The 26,302-nt window shown below is 43.1% G+C and overlaps 1 protein-coding gene across 3 annotated transcripts; it reads right to left on the bottom strand.

The window, feature by feature from the left end:
- Positions 1–1,585: 1,585 nt before the first annotated feature.
- Positions 1,586–26,302, bottom strand: LOC136361485 (protein mono-ADP-ribosyltransferase PARP12-like). 3 transcript variants are annotated; one of them, XM_066319451.1, is made up of 16 exons: positions 25,964–26,302; positions 23,218–23,350; positions 20,274–20,526; positions 20,045–20,164; positions 19,607–19,675; positions 18,968–19,036; positions 18,579–18,692; positions 17,198–17,299; positions 15,739–15,862; positions 14,337–14,502; positions 12,438–12,558; positions 11,789–11,885; positions 11,288–11,369; positions 6,007–6,137; positions 3,993–4,144; positions 1,586–3,423 (listed from the first exon to the last, which is right to left on the bottom strand). In XM_066319451.1, the coding sequence occupies exons 1-16, from the start codon at positions 26,242–26,244 to the stop codon at positions 3,044–3,046; spliced, it is 2,394 nt and encodes a 797-aa protein (XP_066175548.1). In that variant the 5' UTR covers positions 26,245–26,302; the 3' UTR covers positions 1,586–3,043. The 3 variants fall into 3 exon arrangements, with proteins under 3 accessions (XP_066175548.1, XP_066175549.1, XP_066175550.1); XM_066319452.1 differs by having other exon boundaries at positions 11,288–11,366; XM_066319453.1 differs by lacking the exon at positions 18,968–19,036.

Here is a 26,302-nt window from a genome sequence, read left to right as displayed (position 1 = left end):
TCTGCCAGCTCTCCTGGCCCCACAGGCCTGGCCCTCCTTCCTGTCCAGCTTAGGCTCCTCCCCATGTCCCACAGCAGCCTTGTCCTGCAGTTTCCTTTTGACTTAAGAAAGCACTTCCTTAGCTGGCCCTGTGCTGCCCCTGGAGTTGCTGCATTGTGGAACAAGAGGTGAAAGTGCTTTGCTGACGCTTTACCTAATCCAGTCCTCCCCTGAGGCAGAAATACCTTATTTTTAAAGCAATAATAATGAAGCCACTTAAGGGATTTGCATTCCTTCCCTTCAGGTTTTCTGATTTATGAGTGTGCTGTACTTCATCACTGCTTGTCCGTTCAGACATGGTGGGGGGCAACTCATTTGGGACAAGTTACACTGCATTTTTACTTTTATTTTTAATACATGCACTTCAAGCAGTGACTTTAGACAAGTCCTTTGTCTAAAAGTCTTAGACACAACTTTTATTCAAGGAATGTAACAAATTATGTAAGGGAACAAAAGTCTGTGAAAGCTCTAGCTGAGAGTGTGTAATCAATGACAGCTCTACTTTTGATAGAACATTACTGAGAATTTTGTCTACTTTGCCTTAATAAATTCAAAGATGATCTCTGTTGAGCAAGCAAGTACATGACTTCTTTCCATGTGTGAAGCTTTAAAATGTGTTATTCAGCCTAATTTCATAGACATGTAATGGTGTGCACCCACTTTGTTTCCATCACAGTGGCCAGAAGCATCCAGCAGTGGAGAGCAGCAGTCTCTGTGCTCACACAGGGTCACAGCCCAAGCGTGGCACAGCCTCCCAGGGGCTTCGTGCCAGTTAGGAGAGGCTGAGGTGCCACAAGGTGGGAGAACTGTTGTTTCTTTTCCATCATCCTGCATTAAGCATTTGCATTTTCCAGCTTTCCTCCCCCTTCAGCTGAGTTATCCAGCTGCAGCTCTCAGCCCCAGTCCACTCTTCTGATGGAAAAGTCAAAGCCTTGTGCACCAGAGAGCTGCATCCCTGCCCCAGGGTGGGCTGGACCATGGAACAGCTCTGCATTTCCTGTACTGCTGTGTCCTTACTGTGTGTGTAGTGATCTGGAGTGATCCTAAGCTGTCAGCATCCCACTGGCACCCTCCCCATCCAGGCCTGCCTTGTGCCTTGCAGGCATGGGGGTTTCTACAGGCACCTCGTTCAGATTCTTTAAACGTTACTCATCTGCATTTTAAAGAAGTACATCCTTAGAAACGTCTCAATATCTCACTACTTTGAGATTTAAAACCAGCAGTTCTGCCACTACCTCACCTAATTCTTTTGCCTTTTCTTAGGACTTCATGAACTGCTCAGAGCAGTTGTTTAATTACAAACTAACCCACTGCTTTAATATTAAACATCTCCTAGTTTGGAAGTTAGTTTACAGAAATATTCTCCTTGAATCATACTATTCTCTCCGTAGCAATTAGCTAAGCACCTACCCTACAATGGCAGTCGACATGTGCAGTTCCCTGGCTTAGGAACACTGAGGGAAGACAGGGAATGCAGGCAGGGGCTGGTTCACTCAGCATGTTTACTCTTGCCATGTTTACACAAAGACAAACTGCACATTGAAAGTGCCTGAAAACAGGTTTTATTTGCAAATACAGCAAGCTCAGTAATTCAGGAACTCTACAGGCAAACAAGAGAAAGAGATCTTAAAAAATATTAAAATCTTCCTTGCACGTTTTCATTTAGTTCTAAGTCGTTTTAGTAAGATTTCCTCGATTTACCTTTTCCGTTCCTCTTGGGAAGAACTCTCTATCTTTGAGCAGTTGAAAGATTTGTGTCACAGATACAAAAATCTTAAGAGGCTATTGGTGCTTTTGTACAGCTTATCTGAAGGTAAAAATTACTGCTCCTCTGTCCTCACTCCCAGTCTCTCTCTGAACAGGTTAACTACATGAATATGGCATTTTGTACAGAGGGCCTTCAGTCTGATCCACTTTCAGACTCCCTGCTAACAACATTCAGTAGAAACTGCACAGGTTTCTGACCCAGGATCCCCCACAAAACACAAAGGAGGATCCTCACTTGTCAGCAGCCTGCCCCACCAAGTGGGCAGCAGAACACACAGATGGTGCCTTAGGACAGCAGTTGTACCACTGGCCTGAAGAGAACCCAACTGGTCTCTTTCAGTCCCGTTCTACATCTGGAAAAACGAAAATTAATGCACAAACAGGACAGACTGTCTCTATGCTCCTTAAGAAGTTTCTTCTGTCCTGTTGCACTACGTGGCCACATCCACTGGAAAGCCTGACTCGCTGGGACAACAGCCCTTGTGTCCTTACGGCCATTAGTTGCAGCCAAAGCACCAAATTTTGGTGTCTGTTTACTCGCATGTGGTGGCTTTCACAGTTTCAGTTGAGCTCTGCTTTTGTATAGGTTACAGCAAGTTACTGCAAATTTCCACAAAGAATATGATCCAACAGCTTTCTGATCCATCTGCCACTGTACAGATGAAAATTCTCGAGACACTAGCAACATGGATTTGAAATATGCTTTTTCTTTTTTTGTTTACTATTTTAACTTGAAACATGTACCAGCATTAACAAGCAGTGCTTTGAAAACAAACTCAAGTCATTATCACCTACACTGAATTGTTTATAATAATGATAGATGAGAGAATCAAGAACAGATGAATTCTGCTCTGAAAAGAATCACTGGCTACTGAAAACCTGAAAGCTTCCTTAAAAACTATGGTACTGTTAATTTTTTTTTTAACTGTTTGCGAAGAGAAATCCTCTCTATTTCGTTTTAGACAATGCATTTACATTTGCCCACAGCAGTCATAACATTCAATTTTCCATCCCACAATTCTGATTTTCCTGCTATGGTTATCAAAATATCTATGCTTCATTTAAGAGAAGAAAAGGCACTCACAACAAATATAACATCTGCTTTGCCAGCCCTCCTCAATGCAAAAATTGTTTGGATTAACATTCCGAAAACTGTAGTAAAAAGAAAGAAGTCACCAAATAGGAGAATATCTGCAATATGAAAAACAAGATGAGGAATGCAAACTGCCGTGTTCCTTTAAGATATAACACATTTTCTTCTCTCCTCTCCATTCACTCTTATTCCTGCCTCTTTCTGCTGTCTTATTCTCTCCTCTCCATATGCTCTTATTCCTGCCTCTTTCTGCTGTGCTATTCTCTCCTTCTCATACTCTATTATGTACTCTGGGTAAATCTGGTGTTTTTCAAAGACAACAAAAACAGAAGGATTTAACTCATCATCCACACAGCTGTCATAAAGACACAGCTTGTCAGCACTCTTCTCCGGGGGACGGACATAGGTGGCCTTGCCTTTGACATAGTCTCCAACCAGAACACGAGCCACGAACATCAAATATCCCTCTGCTGTCGCCTGGCAGTAGGCATGGGCATAGTGAGCATCTCTAGCAAAGTAACTTCCTAGAAAACAAGATGAAAATGTGGTTGTGAGGAGAATCTACAGAGTGATTGCAAAATCTGAGCAACCCCTGCATTTTTAAGAGGTATCTGACTCAACTTTGAGGACTTCTCTTACTCAGTTTACAGAATGCCACTGAAATTTTTGCGAGAGAGGGGATTTGCACTGTGTAATTTCCATTCAGTATTTGTTATTTTAGGAGTAATTTTTTAAAGCTACACCAATAAGCACACTACAGTCTGTGTGTTATGATGAGAGGGACGGACAAAAAAACATCAGGACCTTCCATGGTCACATTGAGGGAATGCACACCGGTCTGCTCCCTGCCATAAAAACTAATTTCTAAGTTCAAATTATGAGCTCAGACATGAGAAAATGCCACCTACAGCAAATCCCTGCTCTAATGCTCTTGACACCTTGTGAGAAGACCTACCCCCAACCCAAAGCAAATCCTGGCCCTCTTCAGAAGGACTGTAACAGCAATTCTTAGTTTTTTCACCTTCTGTAGTAAAGAGTTTGGAACTTTGCTCCACTATCAAGGGAGTCTCAGCAGACATCTCTCTCTACATACCCTTCCCATAGTTAGTTCCATTGCTTCCACAAATTCTCCAGTCAAAGTTCTGAGTGCAGATCATTTTCATGGTGAGCACGTCGGTTCCATGGAACAGTTGTTTTTCCTGGACTTCCTTCCCTCTATTTTCCCTTTTCATCTTCTCTTTTTGCCTGACAAAAATGAAGGAGAGGAGACTGTGAGCCATGGAAGAAAATGGAAAAAGAGGTTTTTTAAACAATACAAACAACTATGCAACATCCATGTACATGTCAGCTGGATGAGGTTTCTAGCCTGCTCTCTCCTCTTGGAAGGCTAGATCTCTCCTCTTGGAAGACCAGACACACCAGCAGCATGATGAGCAAGGACGAGATGAGCACTGTACTGACACCACTGCTCAGCAATTCTAGATAATTTTGGCTTTACTCAGGGAATTTAGGCATTTGACACTATTCCAGCTGTCACTGTACCAACCTTTTGCTCCTCTGTAGAGCACTGCTGGTTGTGCTTTAAGGTCCCTTGTTCCTTTCCACCCAAGCTCTCTATGGAGTGGAGGCAGCACTAACTAGAGGCTCTGTGCTTCCACAGTGGCTCAAAGCTGGAGGCAGCTTGTGCTCTGTACCACAGCTCCTGGCCCCTGAGAGAGGTCAGTGCTGCCGAGGAGATGGGGCCAGGACACAAACCCAGCCTGCTTTGCCCACTGCTCACCTCACTGGTTGAGGCCAGAGTCAGACTGAGCTATGAACAGTGTCAAAAGGGAAATCGCAACAAAAGGCTCAACTTGTGTTTCTCGTCATTATTCCACAGCATCCAGACACCTCTTAAGTTTTCAGAAGCTGCTGCAGTGGACAAGATAGTGATATTCTTCAGAAAGTCATCAGCTAAAAATTAAGCCAGGGGGAGGGGTCAATCCTTTCAACTTGTAAATTAGTAAATGAAAAGAGCAACAGACTGAAACTTGTTCATTGAGAACTTACTGTAAGGGTGGTGAGGCCCTGGCACAGGGTGTCCAGTGAAGCTGTGGCTGCCCCATCCCTGAAAGTATTCCGGGCCATGTTGGATGGGGCTAGGAGCAACCTGGGATAGTGGAAGATGTCCCTGCCCATGGAAGATTGGATGAGCTTTAAGGTCTCTTCCAACCCAAGTTACTCCATCATCCTCTGGACTCGGCAATGTTAAACTCTGCCTGCTTAGCTTAATTAGTTCATTGGAGGAGGACAAAAATTAGGCACTATTACATGTTCTGAAATCTCTCATGTTTTGCTAGATGAAAAGGTTTTATGAAATCAGTAGCTGATAATTTTCTGGGTTCTATAATTTTGCAGGTGAAAGCACTTATTTGAGCAGTATTTTTCTACTCCATTACCATTCCATACAGTCCTTGAATGACAACTGTTTTAAGCAACAGCTTAATCTTACATCAAACTAACTTGAACATGGTTGAGCCCCAGTTCTAATCTGCTGGGATCCAGCTTGGCCTAAGTACCTGGAGTTCAGTATTACTAATGCAGATGCTGAAAGCCAGAAAGGAGCTCTGGAACTCAGAGATCATCAAGTTAAAACACAAGGATTCTTTCTCAGTGAATACTGACTTTGTTCAGCAAAAGCACCTTAAATAAATCTGACTGGAACAAAAAGGCCCAAGCAGCCTTTACTCTTTTTAGCACTTAATATATTCTAATGAATAAGAGATTTTTAACAGAGCACGTGTGCAGCAGGAAGTTACTGCTCCATCTCCGAAACAATCACTGTCCCTGTGGGTATCCTCATCCCAGTTCCGCATCATGCATATCTTTCTCTCCATGTTCCTTGCTCCCCCTCTCTTCCAAGGAGCCATGCAAAGGGAACCTCCCCACAGAGCATGGCATTCTGTGGAAGGCCTCAGACACCAATCTCACTCCTGAAACTGCTAATAACAAAATACCAGTCATGTCAAGGCACAGGTGGCAACCTCCTTTCTTTCCTAGCAAGCACATACAGGACAACCTGTTCTTGCAGACTGTCTCCTCATAAGGATAGGGAAACAAGTACTAACCACTGAAACACCTTCCAGAGGGTTGGATTCTGAATCCTCCGTATTTTAAGGATGCTGTAATTTTTCATAGTCTGATGAAACAGCTGCTTTATTCCATTGTATTCAGAGGTCACATTGCTGATCACCACTGCCTATAAAACACAAACCAAAGCAAAAGAAGGCGTGAGGCCGCAGTGAGTTTGGAACACGCAGAACCCTAATTCCAGCAGGTACACTTTCAGAAGGGTCCCCAAACTATGCTTATGAAGGGTAATTAAATGCTTTAGGATCTCTTGATCTATGTGAATAACCAAACACCAAGTAAATCAGTATGTCACTCCTGCTTTGCAAGGACACCTCACTGCTCTTCAGGAAGGATGCTGAAAGGTTTATTATCTCCAAGAGTTGACACTTGCAACTTTAAATCTCAGTGGTACAGAAATTGCAAAAATAAAATGTGACATTATTCCAGATAGTATCAGCTTTATATCTCAAGCTGATTAAGAACGAAAGATGTTAGATAACAGCATCACTTGTAACTAAACATTTACAGGAGCTTCAGCTATTAAAGATGAAACAAACAAAACACAAACACCCTCCTGGCATTGTAGTGCCTTACCTTTTTAAAGTCAGAACTTAGAAAGCTTCACTTAAATATGGACTTGAGAAAAAAAACCCTACATTTCTAAACAAATGTGACACTGAATACCTGCTTAAACAAATATATCTTCTTTCCCAAAGGAAACAAAGTCTATTTAGCCATTATCCTTTTATTTATTTATCTATACATTTTGTGTTTAAAAATCCTTTAAGAAATGCTCATTTTCCCCCAAGAGAATTTAATACAAAACATAATTAAAACATTGAGCTTTTCTGCTTGCTTATGTCATGCATAAATTTTTCCATCTTTTTTCCAAAGTAACTTGTGTCTTTCATCTTCTTGAATCAACATTTATCTCCATAAACAGCAAAAGTGTGATGCTGGCAGGCTGATGTCACCTGGTAATACTTTCCACTTCACCACAGCTTAAGCCAAGAGGGGACTAAAGATGACAAAGTGAAATCCCAACATCCCATGTTCCAAAGTGTTTTAAGCAGGAAAGCTGTGCGCATCCTAAAAGGTAACAAGGAAACTAACAACCTACCAGGCAAAACCTCCCCGTTTTAGAAGGCTGAGCTTAGAGTGAAAATAAAATAGGTTAAAACTTGTGTTTTACAGCTACATTTAAGTACTTACGAGGAGATCACTTACAGGGGAGTATTCTAAAGATTAAGAATAAAGTCAGCTGCACAAGAAAGAACTATTTCTTTGAATTTATTTAAAAGCCTTTAAAAAGGTGAGTGAAATTTCCAATGTCTCAATACAGGAGCATTTTCCAAAGCTTTACAGCACAACACATAAAACAGTCAGGATGCACAAGTACTGATTGTCCACACCGTCTGTGCACAGCCCAAGCTGCTCACCATCAGGTGATGAAAATCATGTCACTGTATTTCAGTACTACATCTTTAGAATCACATAATGGTTTGGGTTGGAAGGGACCTTAAAGCCCACCCAGTGCCACCCCCTGCCATAGGCAGGGACACCTTCCAATCCTAGATTGCTCCAAGACCTGTCCAACCTGGCCTGGGCCACTTTCTGGGATGGGGCAGCCATAGGTTCTCTGAGCAACCTGTGCCAGGGCTTCACCAGCCTCACAGGGAAGAATTTTTTCCTAATACCAAATCTAAACCTCCCTTCTGTCAGTTTGAAGCCATTCCCCCTTGTCCTGTCACTCCAAGCCCTTGTAAATAATCAGATCAGCACAAGGGGGGTGGTTTAGAGACAGGGCATGTCCAGCTCTCACCACCAGCACCCTCAAGTCCTTCTCCCAGGATTGCTCTGATGCCTTAAGTTTTAGCTTTTATGTTTTTCAGATTCTGTGCTGCCTTGATGTGTAGTTCTGAGCCTTATATTGTCAGTAAGCTCACTTCACAGAATAGGTAGACAAAACAAATCCTTTTCTAGACTGAGACCAAGGACAATGGTTACAAGTTTTCAGGCACAAAAGCACAAACAATGGTGAACTGAAGAGAGAAAACAAGACGGACAGGACTTCATAATCTGAAGCTGTAATTGGAAATTAATTCCAATATGCAAATAGACCAAAACTTAGAAAAGTGTGAGACCTCATGGCCAGCCATCCATTTTGTGACCATTTTGGGTCCATCTTGGGTGTAGCCCTGGCCAGGCTCTTTTCCTGCCCAAGGTGTATCTGTAAAGGCTTTTTAATAAATACCTACTTAATTCTCTTAGCTGTGTCTAGTCTCTGTTCCAGGCCAGCCTTCCCAAGGCATCAGCTCCATCTGCTTATCCCCAGCCTGGAATGACCCCAGGGGTTGTCCTGGCCCAGGTGCAGCACTGGTACTTGTTGAACCTCACGGGATTCCCATGGACTCCTTCTTGAGTTTGTCCACATCCCTTTGGATGGCCCTGTCCTTCAGCTGTGCCACCTGCAGTGTTTGGCTTGGTGTCATCTGCAAATTTATTTATACATGAACAATTCCCATTTAAACTACAAATGTGCTTTTGCTCTGCTGCATCTTTCAGGCTCATAGTGTGATTCTTGGGGTGTCCTGTGCAGGGCCTGGTGTTGGACTTGATGATCCCAATGGGTCCCTTCCAACTCAGCACATTCCATATTCTATGATCTCTTCCTAAGGAACTGTAACCTTTCTAGGTAAAACAGAGGGTCAGCCATGTTACACAAGGCCTAATCTTGTATGAAAGGTACTTCCATTATTTTATTATACAACAGCCTCCAGAGAACAAAGCTGTTCTCCTTTCCATGAAAACTTTGTGGGTTTGTCCTTATTTCCCCAAGGATGCTTCTAGTGCTAATAAAAGGTCACAGCACCCCATTGAAGGTGGTGTTGAAGGCGGATACGGCATACCTACACAACTTCAGCATTTTTCACCTTCAGGCCTGAAAAGGAAAATCTCACTGAGTGTGAGCGTTTGCTACCCTGTTATCAAGGAGCAGAGTTCCCAAGACAGAGAAGGAATCACTGCTCTGGCAGCAATTCCCACCAGTGTATGACTACACAAGAGCAGCACTTCGTGACTCACACTCTGAGCTTTGCTTCACTGGGGTTTTGGAAGGAGCAGGGTTGGTACTGGTGTCAGTGACTCCACCAGAACTGACATCTATAAAATGCACAGACATCTTCACATTGCATCCTGTGCCTGGTACAGGGCAGTAATCTTTGGCCTGCATGTGGCCAGGATTCAGCAGCACATCAACCATACAAAGACTGACAGGAAACCACACCCCCACTGCACATTTTTCTCAGCTGTACATTAAAGAAACAATTTTAAACCCAGCATGAAGTTTCAGGATATAATCAATTCTGTTTTTCCTTTAAAATATTTAACAACTACTATTTACACTTTGTTAGAACAAAGACAGGAGAAATTCACACCAGCTTTCCAATCAGAGTTACCAATTTCCATTGTGCATTTTATACACTTCTTTCAACAGAACTATTCTCAATGACTTACAGATTAAGACATGGCAATACTCAAAAAATAAGCAATGTTACCAAAACACAGCTTCTCATTTTAAGCCAAGATGACTTTCTGCCTATCTCACAAGTTCCTTTTTAAAACGGATCATTTCCAGCGCTGCAGATTTTGCCAGGATTATCTGTCAATGTCTGAAGAGAAGGCAGTTCATCGAGCTGTAGCTGTCAGCTCTTACAATGGTCACCACAAGCATGCAGAATCCCAGCTACTCCCAATATTACCTACTGCAAAAAAACAAGCTTAGGGTCCCACAGAAAGATTTAACCTAGCCCAGGCTTTCACTTTTAGTGACAACAGGTATCATGGGCATTGTCACTTTTCCTTGCCTGTGAAAGGCGCTCACAAGTTAAGAGATGTTTTCTTAGGTGCCAACTCAGCAAGCAAACTGAGCTCTGGGGAACAAGGTGATCCTTCTACTCATACATCCCCACATGTACAACCAAAGGATACTATTGATCTGTGTAATGCATTCCAAAGCCTCCCACATCCACCCCAGTGACTGCAGAAACACCCCATCAAATGTACTCAAGTAAAATTCAAACAAGTTTTCAGAGCAAGTATGGGAAGCAATTCAGTACATACAGCTCAAGAGACCCAAAAAGAACAGAGCTGCCTGTCTTTCTGGAATACTTTGAAAAAATTTATACTTGTTAGTTAAGATGCTGATAAGCCAAGGGAAGAACATCCTTTGTTGGTTCCACTGAGCTCCAAATATCACAGGCAAATCTTCAAATGGGCTGCCTGCCAGATTCCCACACACTCTCATTATTATTTAATCTTTTCTTTATGAAAGTCATGACTCAACAGGAGGGTCTCTAACAGTTTTGTCTAACCCTGTCTTCTATGCAGTAAATAATCAAGTATACTTTGCCATCAGATCCTGTTCTTGTTCAGAACTTCACTATCAAATTTTGTTAAATGGTGATTTTACATCAACATAGCACTTCTTCTCTCTTCTAAGTGAAGTGCTTTACTCCACCCATGACACTGACACAACCACACACTGCTGTTCCTCAGCCCCCAGGGCATCTGTGCCAACACAACCTGGTCAGCATCACACAAGACTGTGACACAGTCAACAAGGAAAACCTCTTATGCTTCTGTTCCTCAAGCAGGGTCAAAATCACTACACAACGGGCAAGTGTAACATGAAAAAGCCTTTTTTTTTAGACTCTTGTAGTACTTCTACAAACTGTGCTGCTCTTCCAAAGGACTGCAGGACCTAGTAATCTAAAAAACACCCACACATTTTGATCTTGGTAGATCAAATAAGAACATAGACTTTGGGTTGACAGGGGTTGGGTTTGTTTTGTGGAAGACATCACTGCAATGTTATTTTTATTTTATGGTTGTAGATCTTTATTGCTGCCATTTCTTGAGGCCAAGGTCTCTGCTCGGATCTGTGATGTATCTGACAGTACTGGAGGACACAGAGATTTCTTTTCCTGGATCTCCAATCCAAACTTACTCTTCCTGTCTTGAATTTGGTGAGTTCCATGTTTGGTGTTGTTTGGAGTTTTGAGTTTTTGGTTTGGTAAGCTTCTGGCATGTAGATAAAAGCCTAAAATGCAGCTGAAGTTCAAGGCAATTTGGCACCTAGATCTTAAGCACACCCACCCAAGAAATGACTCCTTTTTGCATGGCCCTTTTTAGCATCTACGCAGCTACAGATGATTCAGTTAAGGTCTGAACCCTGCCTTTCCATGAGAATTACAAGAGGAGGGGGAAAAAAGATACCTTGTATCCGAAGTCAGGCAGTGCAGATGCATCCCAGTGACTAGGACAGGTCTGATTTGGAATAGAAGAATCCCTCTGGCTGCTTCCAGACAGAAAATGCAGAGTTAGTAAATCTAGTACTGCTCTAAACACTCAGATTTGGAGCATCCCCTTTGATCAATTCCTGTATTTAAAAATCAACAAAATAAACCACAAAGAAACCAGGAAAGAGCCTCAGTCTGCAAGCTGGACTCTGCATGTTGCCACTCAACCATCACAGGCCTCTTGCACTTGCTTTTTTAGGTAAAAGCTGTGGCTGGAGTACCTGGAGTAACCCCAGGCAGCAGGTGATGCACCATGACTGCAGTTTGTGATACAGCTTCTGTTGCTCAGTCCCATGGACAGGCTTTCTCCAGCAGCATATCTGTGTTCTTTGTACAACTACTGCCAGCACTGGGAGCCATTCTGCCTTATAATTACTCCTAAAATATGAAAAAAAAACAAAACCTAAAGAGCACTCACCTTGTCTTTATCTTCTGCACATCTTCAGAAGACACAAATTTTGGTCGCCTGCAGATCTGTCTTCGAGTTTTAAAAGTAATGTTTGTCTGAGTCATCTCTTGAGGAGAAAAAAGAGCAGGGAAAAAAAGTCATTAATACGTCTACAAGATGGGGTCATCTTGTCATCATCAGTAATTCCTTAATGAAAACTGCATATTCACTGTCAATTCTACCTGCTGAGGAATAATAGTTGCACAAAGGCTGTATAAGCTTCCTGTCTTCCCTGTAATTCTGTGATTGAACCCATGTCTATCTCACTTACTCCCTCAAGCCACTCATGCTCTTTACACATTGCTATAGCAGCACAAAGATGCCTAACTTATATTTTTGATCATCCTCAGAGTTAAGTTACTTTACTTAAGGTTTACTATGACATTATGTGAAGACTATAAACATTTAAATTTCTGGTTAGATATGAGTTTAGAGAGTGTCAAGGAATAAGGAGGAAAGGTTAGTTTTGTAAGGAATTTCCTCTGGGCCATCAGTACCTCACTTCCAGTAACTGAAACTGGTGTCAGGAAAGGAAGTTATAACATCTAAAAGCTGGGAGACTTTGCAAGACTCTATAAAACACTGCATAGTTGTAGATGACAACTTTTAAAATTACTACCTTTAAAATTGAGTTCATACTGATGTTGGTCAGTCTGGAAATGTACAATGGCACATGGATCTGCTTGATACAAATTCTCAATAACAGCAGAAGATGGCGAGGTCGTGCTATTCCCTTCTTCCTTTGTGGGGAGAAGAGGAAAAAAAATAAAGAGAATGAGAAGTATCACAGTCAAGACTAAACCCTAGATAACTAGCTGGGGTAGAGGGAAAGAGGAGGCTAAGAGTAGGATGACAAAGAATCTACCCAGAAATATGGTGGCCTGAGGCTGAGTACTGAGTATTTTTAACATAAACACAAATACATAATTAGTAATGGCGGACACAAATATATTCCATTTAAATTCCTGTAACAAGTTGTGACAGTTCTGGCTGGGGTAGAGTTAAATTTCTTCTCAGCAGCTGGCAGTGGCTGTGTTTTGGATTTGTGCTGGAACAGTGCTGATAACACAGGGATGTTTTAGTTATTACTTAGTTTAGGCATGCACAGAGCCAAGGCCTTTTCTGCTCTTCTCCTACCCCACTGGTGAGGGCCTGGGGGGCACAAGGCTTTGGGAGGATACACATCCAGGACAGCTGACCCCAACTGGCCACAGGGACATCCTGGACCATAAGGTGTCACTCCAGTATACAAAAAGCAGGTGGGAGAAGAAGGGGGAGACATTTGGAGTAATGGAGTTTGTCTTCCCAAGTCACTGTGACCTGTGATGGAGCCCAGCTTTCCTGGGATGGCTGAGCACCTGCCTGTCCAAGGAAAGTGGGGAATGAATCCCTTGTTTTGCTTTGCTTGGGCACACACTTTTGCTTTATCTTTTAGTCTTCATCTCATCCCATGAGTTTTCTCACTCTCTGGTGAGTCCCGTGGCAGGAGGGACAGGGCTGAGCTGCCACCAGGTGTGATGGGTACACTCAACACCTTACCAAACCAGAGCTAGTTTGGTTCAGGCTCCCAAGGAAGCAAAGGCCAAGGCCAAGAACTTTTCTAGCTGCAATCTATCTGAAACCCACAAAGGAACAGGATGGCATGGTGAGCATTGACGCATATGAGGTTGGAAACAAACACTGCTGATGTGATTAATGCATGAATAGCACGTGATTCTTCCAAGACTAATTTGCCAAGGAAAGAAAAATGCTGTAGGTGTCAAGAGTCTCACTCTTAGATCTTACTTTGCTTGTGATTTAGCTATGAGCCAACCATTTCATTCCACAGATAAGGAAAGCCTGAGTGAGCTCCTTACAAGCTCTCCCTGCTAAGGAGCAGCTGCACAGCTGTGATCTCTCCTGGACCTGGGACATCTCTCAGGGTGACTCCTTGAGGTTGAGTACTCTTTGAGGCTACTCTGAGTCTTTGAAAGTGTGCTCTGTCCAACACCTTTCCTTGTGTACTTTTCCAAGCTCCTGGATCACCTTTGAGATCTACCATTTGTGCTGCTATACTGTAAACCATACAGGGCAAACTCATCTGCTTGGGGGAAGGTGAGATTCTATATATATTCCTTTTCCTGCATTTTTCACATAGATTAGTTTCTCATCAGAGGACTTGGACATACATGGAAAAAGACTGCATTTGATCTGAGAGAAAAGAGCAATGTTTGGATGTTCAAGGAAGCAGGGCAATGCTTAGACAAGAGGCAACTACCTCCCATGGATCTTAAGGACAGTGTCTAGATGTTAAATCTCTGTAGGAGCCATGGACAACTCCAAAAGGGAGCTTTCTTCCCTCCAGCCTGTCAGCGTTTTTCATGTCTTTTATGAACAGATGCTTCACTGCCTTACCCAACGCTGTGAAATTCAAGCACAAGGATTCACTTAATTAATCCTGCTGAGAAAAGGGGAAATGATGCAGAGAGGCTCCACATATTCCTGCAGAAGTGACTCAAAGCACAGGATGTGAACTCACCTGTTCTCCATATTCAATCCACTTGTCTTGGTTATTCTTCCAGTACCAAACCCACTGTGTGGTCAGTAGGAATGTGGGTTTTGTGACTGATGATGGTGTAGAGAGGCGTCGAACCAAAGAAAAAGAGTGGGTCATTGTCTGGAAATCAATGTTCCTACTTGGCAAGCTGTAATGACAAATTCAGGTTTATTATAGTCAGCAGTGCATATTTTACTCTCTAATCCCCAGTTTAAGTTGGTTCCATTTTCCTTAATATAATGTGACCAAACTGAATTAGATCTGAAATAAGAGTATTTATTTTCCACAGCACGTGGCAGCTCTGAAAACCATTTCCAAGTTTCAAGAGTGAACTCTGACCTGTGAGACACTAAATGCAATGCTCTGACCTGTGAGACACCTCAATCCCATGTGGCAGTGCCAGCTTTACAGACAACGTCAGGCTCCAAGTACGGCATGGCAAAAGGAACTTCTGTGATAACTAAGCGTGGTTACAGTCTTTCTCAGTACAAAAATAGAACGTACAAAGTGTGTGACTGAATTTGCCAGCAAACACCTGCAGCCTATGAACTTTGTTCTTTTTCTGTGGTTACAAAGGATGCAATCACAGCAACCACAGCTTTGAATTCTGCAAGCTGTATTCATACCCTGGGCTCTTACTCCTGCGAGGCTTGAAAAACACCCAGGCAGGAAGACTGATGGTTTTCTTGGGAATATTGCTTGTGATCTCCAGAAAACTGCAAATCAGAATCATCTGGTGCCTTAAGAAACATGGGCCAAAACTAGAATTCCATTTTGTGAAGCCAGACTTGGGGTGCCCTATGAATCCAGGTGGCTTTGAGTGGGACTTTAGAAGTTAGTTCTTTAGAAGAACTTTAGGAGTTAGAAGGAAAACACACTATTAAAATAGAAATAAAAGAAAAAAGAAAAATTAGATGGGCTGCTTACCCAAAGGACATTTCATAAGATGTCTCTAGGCACATAATAGACTACTATTATTTTTATTACAGATACTAGCAGTAGTAAGCAAAGAAATAGGCCTAGAGAAGGACCATCTCTGAAATGTTGTCAGAAGGCCCAACTTCATTACTGTAAATAAACTGATGATCTGAAATGCTAGTGTTTTATACTCTGTATTTCACTGGCTTTTTACCTTCTACAGAGTTTTAAATGCAAGGTATGTTTTTTTATTATTTTTAAAAGACAAAACTAGAGTGGAATTTTCATGCAATCACTCTTACTTTACTTTTTTAAAAGGAAGCATTCTCATTTTTACATCCTCTCAGTTTCTGAGAGGCTCAGTAACCAGAAGTTGAGAAGTCAGATATCTTTAGGAAGAAAACACAAGTTTTCCTACACGAACTCAATCACAACACTCCAAGCAAAGACTCCAGCATTACTACACCTGCTGTTCTTTGGGTCACAATAGGCCTTTTCAATTTCCTCCATCATGGGAAGTTCCTGCCAGTTCAGCCCATCATACATCTCCCATTTATATGGCAAATGGTAATGAACAGATTGGCATTTATCTGTAAAGAAATCAGACATAGTCAAGAACTCTGCAATAATTTACACAGGGAGCAAGACAAGAAAAAAACAATAGAACTAGCATCTTTTACACCTTGAGGCTTTCTCTCCTGGGTTTTGCTATAAGCAATGAAGACAGAGTGCTGAAAACAGAAGGGGAGTGGGTTTCTGCAGTCTTAGCAAGAAAAGATATAGATTAGATACAGATATGGATACATACACACATATATACTGCCAAATATATTTGAAAGACACCAGAACCTTCCCTTTGCTGAGACACAACATTGGCAGCTGAGAGAGCAATGCCACAGATAGGAAGTGCACTGTTATGTGTCACAAAACTGCATGTCTCAGCTGTAAAGTCCAGCCTACACATCACATAAACACTCTGGTATATTTGGTTCTCTTTTCCTTAGTCCCTTAGAAATCATGGGGTGGTTGCCAAGGCCTGAAGCGCTTTCTTCTGACACTCCACATCCAAGTATGGATGAAACATCTTACAACTTTCTAGTCCAATGTGGCAAATAAGGCACACTAACATTCCAACAGTTACTTGAGTTTAATTATCTGGTGGTCACAGTATGGCTGCTTTGAGCCTGACCTTCACAGTTTCACCCAGGTACACCATTCACATTATACAGGGTCTTCTGCCAAGACCAGGTAGCCAGAGGAGTAGCAGTCCTTTAGAAAGTGACTGGACAAGATCAGGGAAAGAAAATGTCATGGTACCTCCTCATAGTAAAGGAAGAGCCAAACCTGGGGGTTAAACCACTGTTTAGGGACAGCTCCCAAATACAATTACTTATATTCTTCCCTCGGACCTCTGTTCTGGCCACTATCAAAAAGACAATGGACTGTATTTATCTTTAGCTTAGCTGGTACAACTCCAGTGTTTTTTCAAGATGTTTTAACACCTCAGATCACTTTTTAAAGGACTTAATGAGGGAGAATGTGACTATTATCTGAGGTAAATAGGATAGATATAGCAGGAATAAAGGGTGGCATACATTTATGAGCTGTCAATGATGACAGCATAAAGTCAACTCATAACCTGATCTTCTAGCTACAGAAAGGGTAACAGTTCACACTTAAAAGGTTTTGCCACAGAAACATACCCAAAACCTGCCCCCATCAAAAGGGCTGAAATAGGCTGGATTATCCAGAGGAGAAAAGGTTTCAGTACACCATTTGGCTTTTCTCTGATTATGTTTGTAATTCTGACAGTGTTTATTAATACTTGGAAAGAAAACGAACTATTGAGGAGGCACTGAGCCAAGGAGCAGGAGTGCCTCTGCAGACAACTCTTCATCAACAACAATACTTTTCACAAAGCTTACCCTTGTTTTTGCAGTACTTCCAGACATAGAACAAACAGATCTCATCAGAGTTATCTTTTTTATTGTCCTTTGAATCTTCATCAGAAGAACTGTCCTTTTTACCTACAGCAAAGAACACAGCAATCCATATTGGCCTCAAGAGGAAGATCCTGCATTTGGTACTTCTGGTACTTTGGTACTAGAAATAACAAGGATTTGACTGCAGCAGCAGAGTCAAGCACTTCCAGGATCTGACTCTCTCCCATACAGCCCAACACAGAAGTTAGGGGTTTGTGACTGAACAATAAACCCTGACACCGGAAGAAGTCTCAGTGAGGAAGGGCAAGGGCAGTATCAGGAAACTCAGAGCAACACAAGGTGTGACTGATCATGGGTCTTGCAAAGAAGCTGACTTTGTCTCCACACCGAGGGGACCAGAGGGTCCATAAATGGCAATGTCAGCTGAGCAGACTGACTGGAGGTAGAAATGTTTACCTCTAAGTCAGCCAGACCAGCATCAGCGGAGTGAACACAGGGCTCAGCCCCATGCAGAGGCATTAAACCTAAACAACCAACCAAAGAATTTTGGAAACAGCAACAGGTTTCAGCTGGCTTCAACTTCCCCAGGACTGGGGACACCTAGTGAGTATATATTGAGACAGTGAGTATATTATACAGATCTGCAATGGGAATCCCATTATTATTGTGATTGAACTGTGCATTGTCATTGCTATGTTTTTTTAAGTTAACATTTGCATTTTGTTTCCAGTGGACTTTGCATCACTTTACTACATCAGAAATGTCACTGTACTGGACATGGCTAGACTAAGATATAATTTTCTTCATAGCAACCCATATGATGCTGTTTTAGATTTCTGACCAAACAATGCTGTTAACTCAAGCCCTAGCTTCTGCTGAACAGTCATATACACCAAGGCCTCAGTTTTTCACCCTGTCCCCAGAGTGAGAAGAATCAGGAGTGCACAATAGCTTGGGAGAGGACACAAGTAGGCAAAGAACCCAAACTCACCATATTCCACACCATATACCATAAATCTCAGTAATAAAAGGGGAGAAGAGGGAGTTTTAGGAGGGTTAGCTACCTTTTGCTATGAAACTAGCTAGGCATCAGCCTGTGTGTGGGAAGCAGTGAGTGACTGCCTTTGTTATCACTTCTTTTACTTGGTTTTCCTCTTCCACTTACAATTTGGAGGATTTTTCCCTCCCCCATTTTGACCCTCAAGGTTTTTTTGCCTTTATTCTTTCTTTTCTCTTCCCCTCGGGGATCAGGGGCAAGCGAGCAAGTGGCTGTGTGCTGTTCACTGAGCCAGAACACCTGCATGACGTCAACTCTCTTTAGATAAGCTCATCTCAAGACTGGAGGGTTGGAAACAATCCATACCTTCATCTTTATTTCCCACTCCTGTTGGCAACTGGTCTTGGCTCTGAGCAGGTGCAGTGCTACTGGGAAGGTTTGTCGCGGTAACAGCTCTACTGGCGTTGCCATGTTCACTGCCTAGAGAGAGGAGGCAAGGAAATATACTGCCTGCACAGAAACAATTCTGTCACCTTCCTAGGAAGGAAAAAAATGTGTCCAAGGCAGTACAGAGCGCTGCACAATGCCTAGGCAGAAATTCCAACACTGCTCTGCTGGCACCATGGATTTCAGCACACAGTAAGGCAAGCACATCAGCCGCACTCAACTACCTCTGGGAGCTGCCAGCCTGTGTGAAATCCAGTCCCAGTGAAAACCACCAGCCTCAAGACTGGGGGGTAAGAAACAATTCATACCTTTGTCTTTGTCTCCTGCTCCTGTTGGCAACTGGTCTTGTCGCTGAGCAGGTGCAGTGCTACTGGGACCTGCATGAGAAAACTGAATGAACAGCACTGCTGGGCCAGAAGCTGAGCTGGCTGGCAATATCCCAGTCTCTGTGGAGAACTATGTCCATCACACATGTAATTTGATAGGAAACTTTACACCGTCCATGGGTGCAATATCTAAAAGAACCTGTTCAGAGAGTACTGGACCCTGACAAGCTCTAAAGTCAAGGTCCTTCTGCCCGGAACAAGAGATTTACGAGTTGCTATTCACTCACTGGAAGGTGTATCAAGGCAACACCTCTACTGACAAAGCTATACCAATTGCCTATGGACAGAAGGCAAGGAAATATACTGCATGCACAGAAATAATTCTGTCACCTTCCTAGGAAGGAAAAAAAATGTGTCCAGGACAGTGTAGAGTGCTGCACAATGCTTGGGCAGAAATTCCAACACTGCTCTGCTGGCCTGCTGGCACCATGGATTTCAGCACACAGTAAGGCAAGCACATCAGCCGCACTCAACTACCTCTGGGAGCTGCCAGCCTGTGTGAAATCCAGTCCCAGTGAAAACCACCAATCTCAAGACTAGGGGGTAAGAAACAATTCATACCTTTGTCTTTGTCTCCTGCTCCTGTTGGCAACTGGTCTTGGCTCTGAGCAGGTGCAGTGCTACTGGGACCTGCATGAGAAAACTGAATGAACAGCACTGCTGGGCCAGAAGCTGAGCTGGCTGGCAATATCCCAGTCTCTGTGGAGAACTATGTCCATGACGTGTAATTTTCTACTGGCACTCCACTGCTGATACAACAGAGATGCAATTACAGTACAAACCCTAGCTAGACAGTTATTGCCAGCCACTCGCTGTTTTGAAAGCATTACTTTAGGCAATAAAAGTGCAGTTCTTCCTCTCACATGATTGTGCCAAGACTTACTCCACTCTTGCAAGTGCATAATAGCAGACAGGGAAAAATATGTATATATTGCAAGAGGAAAAATACAAAAGCTGATTCCACAAGGAAACAGTTGGTACTATTATCTAGGTATTTACCTTCTGAAGGTGGCTGCGTGTGCAGCTTGGATTCCTCTTTCTTCGAAGTTGTCTTCAGTTCTTTATTCCTTGTAACTGCTGGTTTTTTCCAATTATCATTTCTTGGTCTGTAGTTGTGTACTGAAAGTACCAAAAGCACGATGGGGTTAACTGGGAGGTAAGGCAAGAACAGTTTCTACCTCTATCAAACTCAAAATCATGTTCATGGCCACTGTTTCTTGCAACTTACCATACCCCTTCTTCTGTTGCCTGTTGAATTCCAAATGCTTGTAATCACATATAGCCTGGAAGTTTGAAGCTATCCTCCCATCAATGCCTCCAGCTTCCAACACTCTCAGTGCATGGGAATCCAAGAGGTTATGGGACATGATGCACTGAGGAAATTTACATTTCCCCAGGAGAAAGTGTCGACAAATATGAAGCTTGTTGCAGTTGTTTTGGTGCATACACTGATGACCTTTTTTGTTGTAAAAGTGGCAGGTCTAAAAGTGGGGAGGATACAGGAAATGCAAAAGAACATTAGGATTTTTCCTTGTCCTACATGCAGCTTTAACAGCAGAAAAATGGTGATTAAAAGGCATGTGTTTACTGTGACTTCTTTAATCTAGACAGATTTCTTGCAGAGAGGAGCAGGTATTTTGAGCTGACTCATGCATTTTCAGTTTTGAAGTTCTGCATGTTTTGTTTCCAAGAAAAGCCAATCCAACAAACTTAGGAGGGCCAAAAATGAATGCAAGACAGTTGCATAAAACCAGAGGTTTAGTTTCCAGTTATTATATTTAAAAAAACCCTACAGCACAATGAACAAAGAACAAATATCTCCATAAAAACATGTACACTGTGTCAAATGAGTTACCATTTCTTGGAGCTGAAACTGAATTTGCACTTCCTATTTGTAAAGCTTATCCTGCATTGAAGATTTGAGTTTATAAAATGGTAAGACGAGGGCTTTGAGATTACAGTACATATGGAAAAAGCAATGCACTTCTTTATTCCTCTATTCACTAAAAAAGAGAGTCAGAAAAAAATTAAGTGAATCTCTGTTCACACAGAGAATCAGACCAGAGAACAAATCACAGACCAAAAATGCCTTCATATTGACCACTGAGAACCACAGGAACAGTTTTACTCCTGGAGCAGCCTGTAACAAGAAAGCTTCTTTGAGGAGGACACAAAACTGTCTGGCAGAGAGCCTCAATATCACACTGGGACTCTCACAGGTCCCCTCCAAATCCCTCTTTCCAGGAGCCACCAACCACTGCTCAGGGATGATGGGGTGGGCATCAGTCAGTGGGTGGGGAGCAACTGTACTGGGAATTACTTGTTTCTTTTGGGTTTTATTAGTATCTCTGTCTCCTTCTCATTTCAGTTATTATTAGTATATTTTATTCTGTTTCAATTATTTTAGTATCCTTATCTCAACCCACAAGTTTTACCTCTTTCCCAGTTTTCCTCCCCATCCCATCGGGGTGGGAGAGAGCAAGTGGCTGCATGGTACTTACCTGGGCTTAAACCATGACAATAAGGAATCCACTATTTAGCTATATCAAGAAACCACACTGTCCCCTTGCATCCTCCAAGAAACAGAAACAAAAACCAACCAAAGAAACCAAACCAAACAAACTGACCAGCACTGCCCCAACAAACAAACGAAACAGGAGAGCCAGGAAGAAGCTGAGGGAAAATGTGAAAACTCGACATTGTGATGCTGTGTTTTTCTTACTCTGAACCCCAGTTCAGCTCACAGAATACCAAAGTGTCCTCTTGCTTGAGAGCTTCCTACATGCCATGCCTTCGCACACACAGTCAGCATTTCTAAGCAGGAAACAGCCAAATTGGCTTTTATATCTCACCTCCAAGCTCTCAGGTTTATGAATGGACCGCATTGATCACAGTTTTCTTTTGGTTTTGCTATTTTACTGCATGATAGGAGTAATGTGCTCAATTACAGGTAATTAATGATGCCTGCCAGGGGGGAGGGCTGAAGAGATTTCTAGTAAGCACTTAAGGGTAATATCAATCAGGAATAGTTGCTACTATCTGCTCATTATTTGGAACAATTAATAATTCTCCTTGCTTATCACCACCATGCTCCTTCAGTCTGCCAGTAAAACATACTTTAAAACACTACAAAAATTTAAATTAAAAAAAAAAAAAAAAAAACCAACAACTATTTTTGTCAAAGTCTAGCACTTTCACAGCAGGGAACAAAGAAACAATACAACTGTTGCACAAATCTGAGGAGATCATAACCTGCGAAAAGACAAGGGCAGTACTTTGGTAATTTCTTAACCAGGAGCAGCTGTAGCCAGAACAGGGTATGACTGACTTTGAAACAGCCATACCTTGAAGACAGCTGCCCTTATACACACATGCTGAACCAGAATGAAATGTTCCATCCAAATTTAACAAAATCAATAAGTGGCATACAAAGTGGGCAAAGGTTCCTTCATAGAAAAGTCAGTGTACAAAAACTCCATGCACTTTGGAACAGACAGATTTGACACAAAACTGATTGCAGTCATTTGGTCATTTTCTCACAGATTCTTCTCATCTCTTATACCCTCAAGCACCAAAATGTGTGCAGGCCTACATGGACTGCACGAGGAAAGGGACACTCACTTCCTAGTCTTCATCATCTCATAGAGAAGAAGCAACAAAATGGGGTTTGGTCATATCTTTTACCCTGAAAGCATGTACAGTTATTGTGATCTTTCAACTCTCTATTATCTCACCCTTTGTAAACCTCTGGTGAACTTGCTGACATTTTTGTTTGCTTATTTTGAGCAGCTTTATGGCCATCCTGTTGGGATAACAGAAATGGCACACTAGACAGGCTGTAGCCTAGCTGCCCACCTCCCGCTATCAAGAGGGCAGGTCTGCTCCTGGCATATCACAGATGACAGGGCCTTCTCCAGATGCATGTCTCTGAGTACTTATTAAACAGTTTTACTGCTGTGGGGGTGGGTTTTTTAATTAATTTAAGTACACAGCCCTTTCACAGATCTGGCTTTATGTTATATCACATTGCCATTCCCATTCCTCCTTCATTCTGACTAATCCTGTTTCATACCTTAACAGCTGGACGATAAGATCAGAACTCCACATTCTCTCTTGCTCTGTCCCATTCCTAATGAACAAAAACTTTCTCTTAAGACATCAATACAACTTACATCAGGGAGGAAGAATGGATCGTTTTGGAGAAGCAGGATTTGCAGCTCAATCTCACTGAGGCCAGACAAATCATGTTTTTTTAGAACTTTTTTGTTCTCTGCATTCATGATGTCATGCGAGTACTTACAAGAGCTGCAAGAAAATACACAGAAATATCAGTTTACTCCTTCACTCAAGTTGATTTAAAGAAGAACCTCAGATAATGTGCAACTTGGGAAAAGCCATGCGAGGAAGGTGGCTTGGTGAGAGTGTCAGTGAATATTTAGATGGGATCTGAAATTAGCCAGAAAATGGACCAAACGGCAGAACTCCTCTGTCAAGGAGGAGTGACCCTACCCTCCTCATTTCAAACTTCAGTGCTGCCAGACCTCAAGCATTCTTTGCCTGCAGGAAGATCCAAGTCACATGAGCTAAACGGCTGGAGGGAAGGTTATCTTTAAGGAGTACACCAACAATGCCGGAAGTTGCAACAGCCTTCATTCTGGGAACATAAAAGGTTGTTGTCCTAGAGATGGCAAATAAAGAAACATACAAGAGTCTGAACAAAACAAAAGCAACAATGAAGCTGAGAACAAGACATTTTGTTAAAAAAAAAAATCCAAAAAAAACCAGGTAAGAGAGTTTAACTTAGGAGTTTTGATTAAGGAAGCAATTAAGCTACAACAATGAAGTCAGTGCTGCCACTTACAAAGCCAAAAGTCTGACGAGGATGAATTAGACAGGGATTTTTTTTACATCTATTTGAAATGGTATTACGAATCACTAATGGAGAGGAGACACATTGTCAGCCTGAGCATTAACTCAATGCAGTAAAGTACGGCTTCCTCATATCCTGATCTTCAACACACGATCTGATACAGCCTTAAGATTAGACATACTCAACCAGTAAAAGTACCTGCTAATTTACCAGATCTCAGTCTATCCTTTTACTCTTTCAGCCTCTAATTAATTCCTGAAGCTCTCCTTGTAACAGTTTTACCACAAGGTGTGTCTGATCCAATCGTTGTCTACACACCCTTGTGTAGGTATTTCTCCCCTGACCCCTGCTACCTGTTGGACATATTCTTTGTAAGCAAGTAAACAGAAAAGGCAGAAGTGCTGTTTTTCATCCTAAGAAACAACCTTCCAAGGGTATTAGGTGCTGTAGGCACTCAATTAATGGCTATGAAGGTAGGTAAGCTACAGAGCATCTGAGGTGGGAACCATCACTCGTGTTCCTCCACAGTCAACCTGAGACTCCACCGGCAGTCACAGTGATCTACATGACCTGAGTCTATATTTCCAAGTCAAAGGTTGAAACACTCTACAAATAAAATGACAACTGCACAGTTGAGTTTAGTAAGACGTTTAGGAAAAAGGAGATAACAGTGAAAAGCCACTTGCCAGACATTAGTTAAAAACAGGATTAACTGGACTAAAATAATGATTCCACTAAACAGAAGACCCGAGTAATTTTCCCAGACATTTTTCTTTCCAGAGGTTCTAAAACAAAAAGGATGCAAGACCTGGAAGCAGGGCTAGATTTTACCTTATCAGTTAAAAAACAGTCTCTGTCTTCATCTGTGTGGTCTACCTAGCAGAATTTCTGCCCTATCATTTTAATCAAGCTCCCTCTCATGAACGATATACTCTTTGCTTTATTAATTTTTAACGCATACCAAAGTGATTTTAAATACTTGGTGTTATTGAGAGGATAGAATGATTTATCATTATGAAGGGAATTGCCTCATTCCAAACTTTAATTCACACAAAGTCATCCATCATGACTGTCTGCACACATGTCAAGGCCATTTCCAACAGTGAACCCCATGGGAGCTTACTGTTTTGTCTGTACTGTAACAAAAAACAAGAAATTATTATCATCCTAATGATGAAAGAGAAATATGGCTTTTTCCCTCCGTGCTGTCCAGATCTTAGTGCACAGTGATCCATTTTGTCGGGCAGAAGAGGAAGGATCCAGTGGGATCATGCACGTTCCTAACGCTGCATCAGCACCAGACCTGGGGCTTGGGGGCTTCAACGACGAAGTTCTTCCATGGGTAATGGCAAAGCTGGCATTTGCAGTGGCAAAGCTGGGTTACTCTTCTGCATTTGCTTTTGGTTTCCTTTATGTTTTTTTTAAATAGGCACCACCCTTGGCCACCTGCGGCTAGAGAGGCTGCCAAGCCTGCCCATCTCACGAGTCCTCCATATTCCAGAAACCGAGACTGATTTACCTGGCTGATCAAACAGTGCCTCTCAAAGAAAAAGACCGTAAGCCAAGCAGTGACCTACAGCAAAACTCAACTTTTGTAGCTCTCTAGACCGAAACCAGAGGGGGCATGTCAGCACCTCGCTTTTTCCTTCCGAGAAATAGGTGTAAACTATTTCACCCGGACGCCAGGGGGGCTGAGCGACGGGCGCGGAGATGAGTAGATTAAACAAACCAAAAACCGGAAAAAGGAAAGAAACAAGAAAAACCCACCCAAACCGTCGGCTTCTGCCGACACAGCGGGGGGCAGGACACGAGCCCTTCCGGAGCAAGGATCCCCTGCGGCTGATCCGACGGGATTACTGCCCGCCCCTCCCGGGGCACCGGGGCGGGAACAGCACCTCCGGCGGTCCCTGGCATGCGAGGGGTTGCGGGGGAGTTTGGGGGGCGGCGAGGGGGGCCCGAAGGGGTTTGAGGGTGAGGGTGCCTGAGGTGGTCTGGGGTTGGGGGCGCCCCCGGCCGTCCCCACGGGCTGCCCGCGCCCCCGCGCTCACCTGGGCCCCAGGTGGCACCTGCCCATGAGGTGCAGCTTGCAGAGGTGCAGCCGCTCGCAGCCATTGCACTCCTTGAGGACACAGACCCGCGCGTCCGTCACGGCCACGACCACCGCGCCGCTCTCCACCACCAGGAACCGTCGGGGGCCCGCCGCCCACAGCGTGTCGTGTAGCTGCGGCGCCGACAGCCCGACGGTCTCCTCCAGCTCCTGCAGCCCCAGCCGCCCGCCGTGGGCGCACAGCGCCTGGGTGAGGAAACTGGACACGGCCGGATCGCACATCCTGCCCCTCGGCGCGGGACGGCACTGCCCGCGGACTGCGGCGGGAGCGGGGCGGGAG

Source organism: Sylvia atricapilla, chromosome 5 (assembly GCF_009819655.1).
Source record: "Sylvia atricapilla isolate bSylAtr1 chromosome 5, bSylAtr1.pri, whole genome shotgun sequence".
In the NCBI taxonomy this organism is placed as follows: domain Eukaryota; kingdom Metazoa; phylum Chordata; class Aves; order Passeriformes; family Sylviidae; genus Sylvia; species Sylvia atricapilla.
Note: the sequence above shows the minus strand (reverse complement) of the source record. Positions and strands in the feature narration are given on the sequence as shown.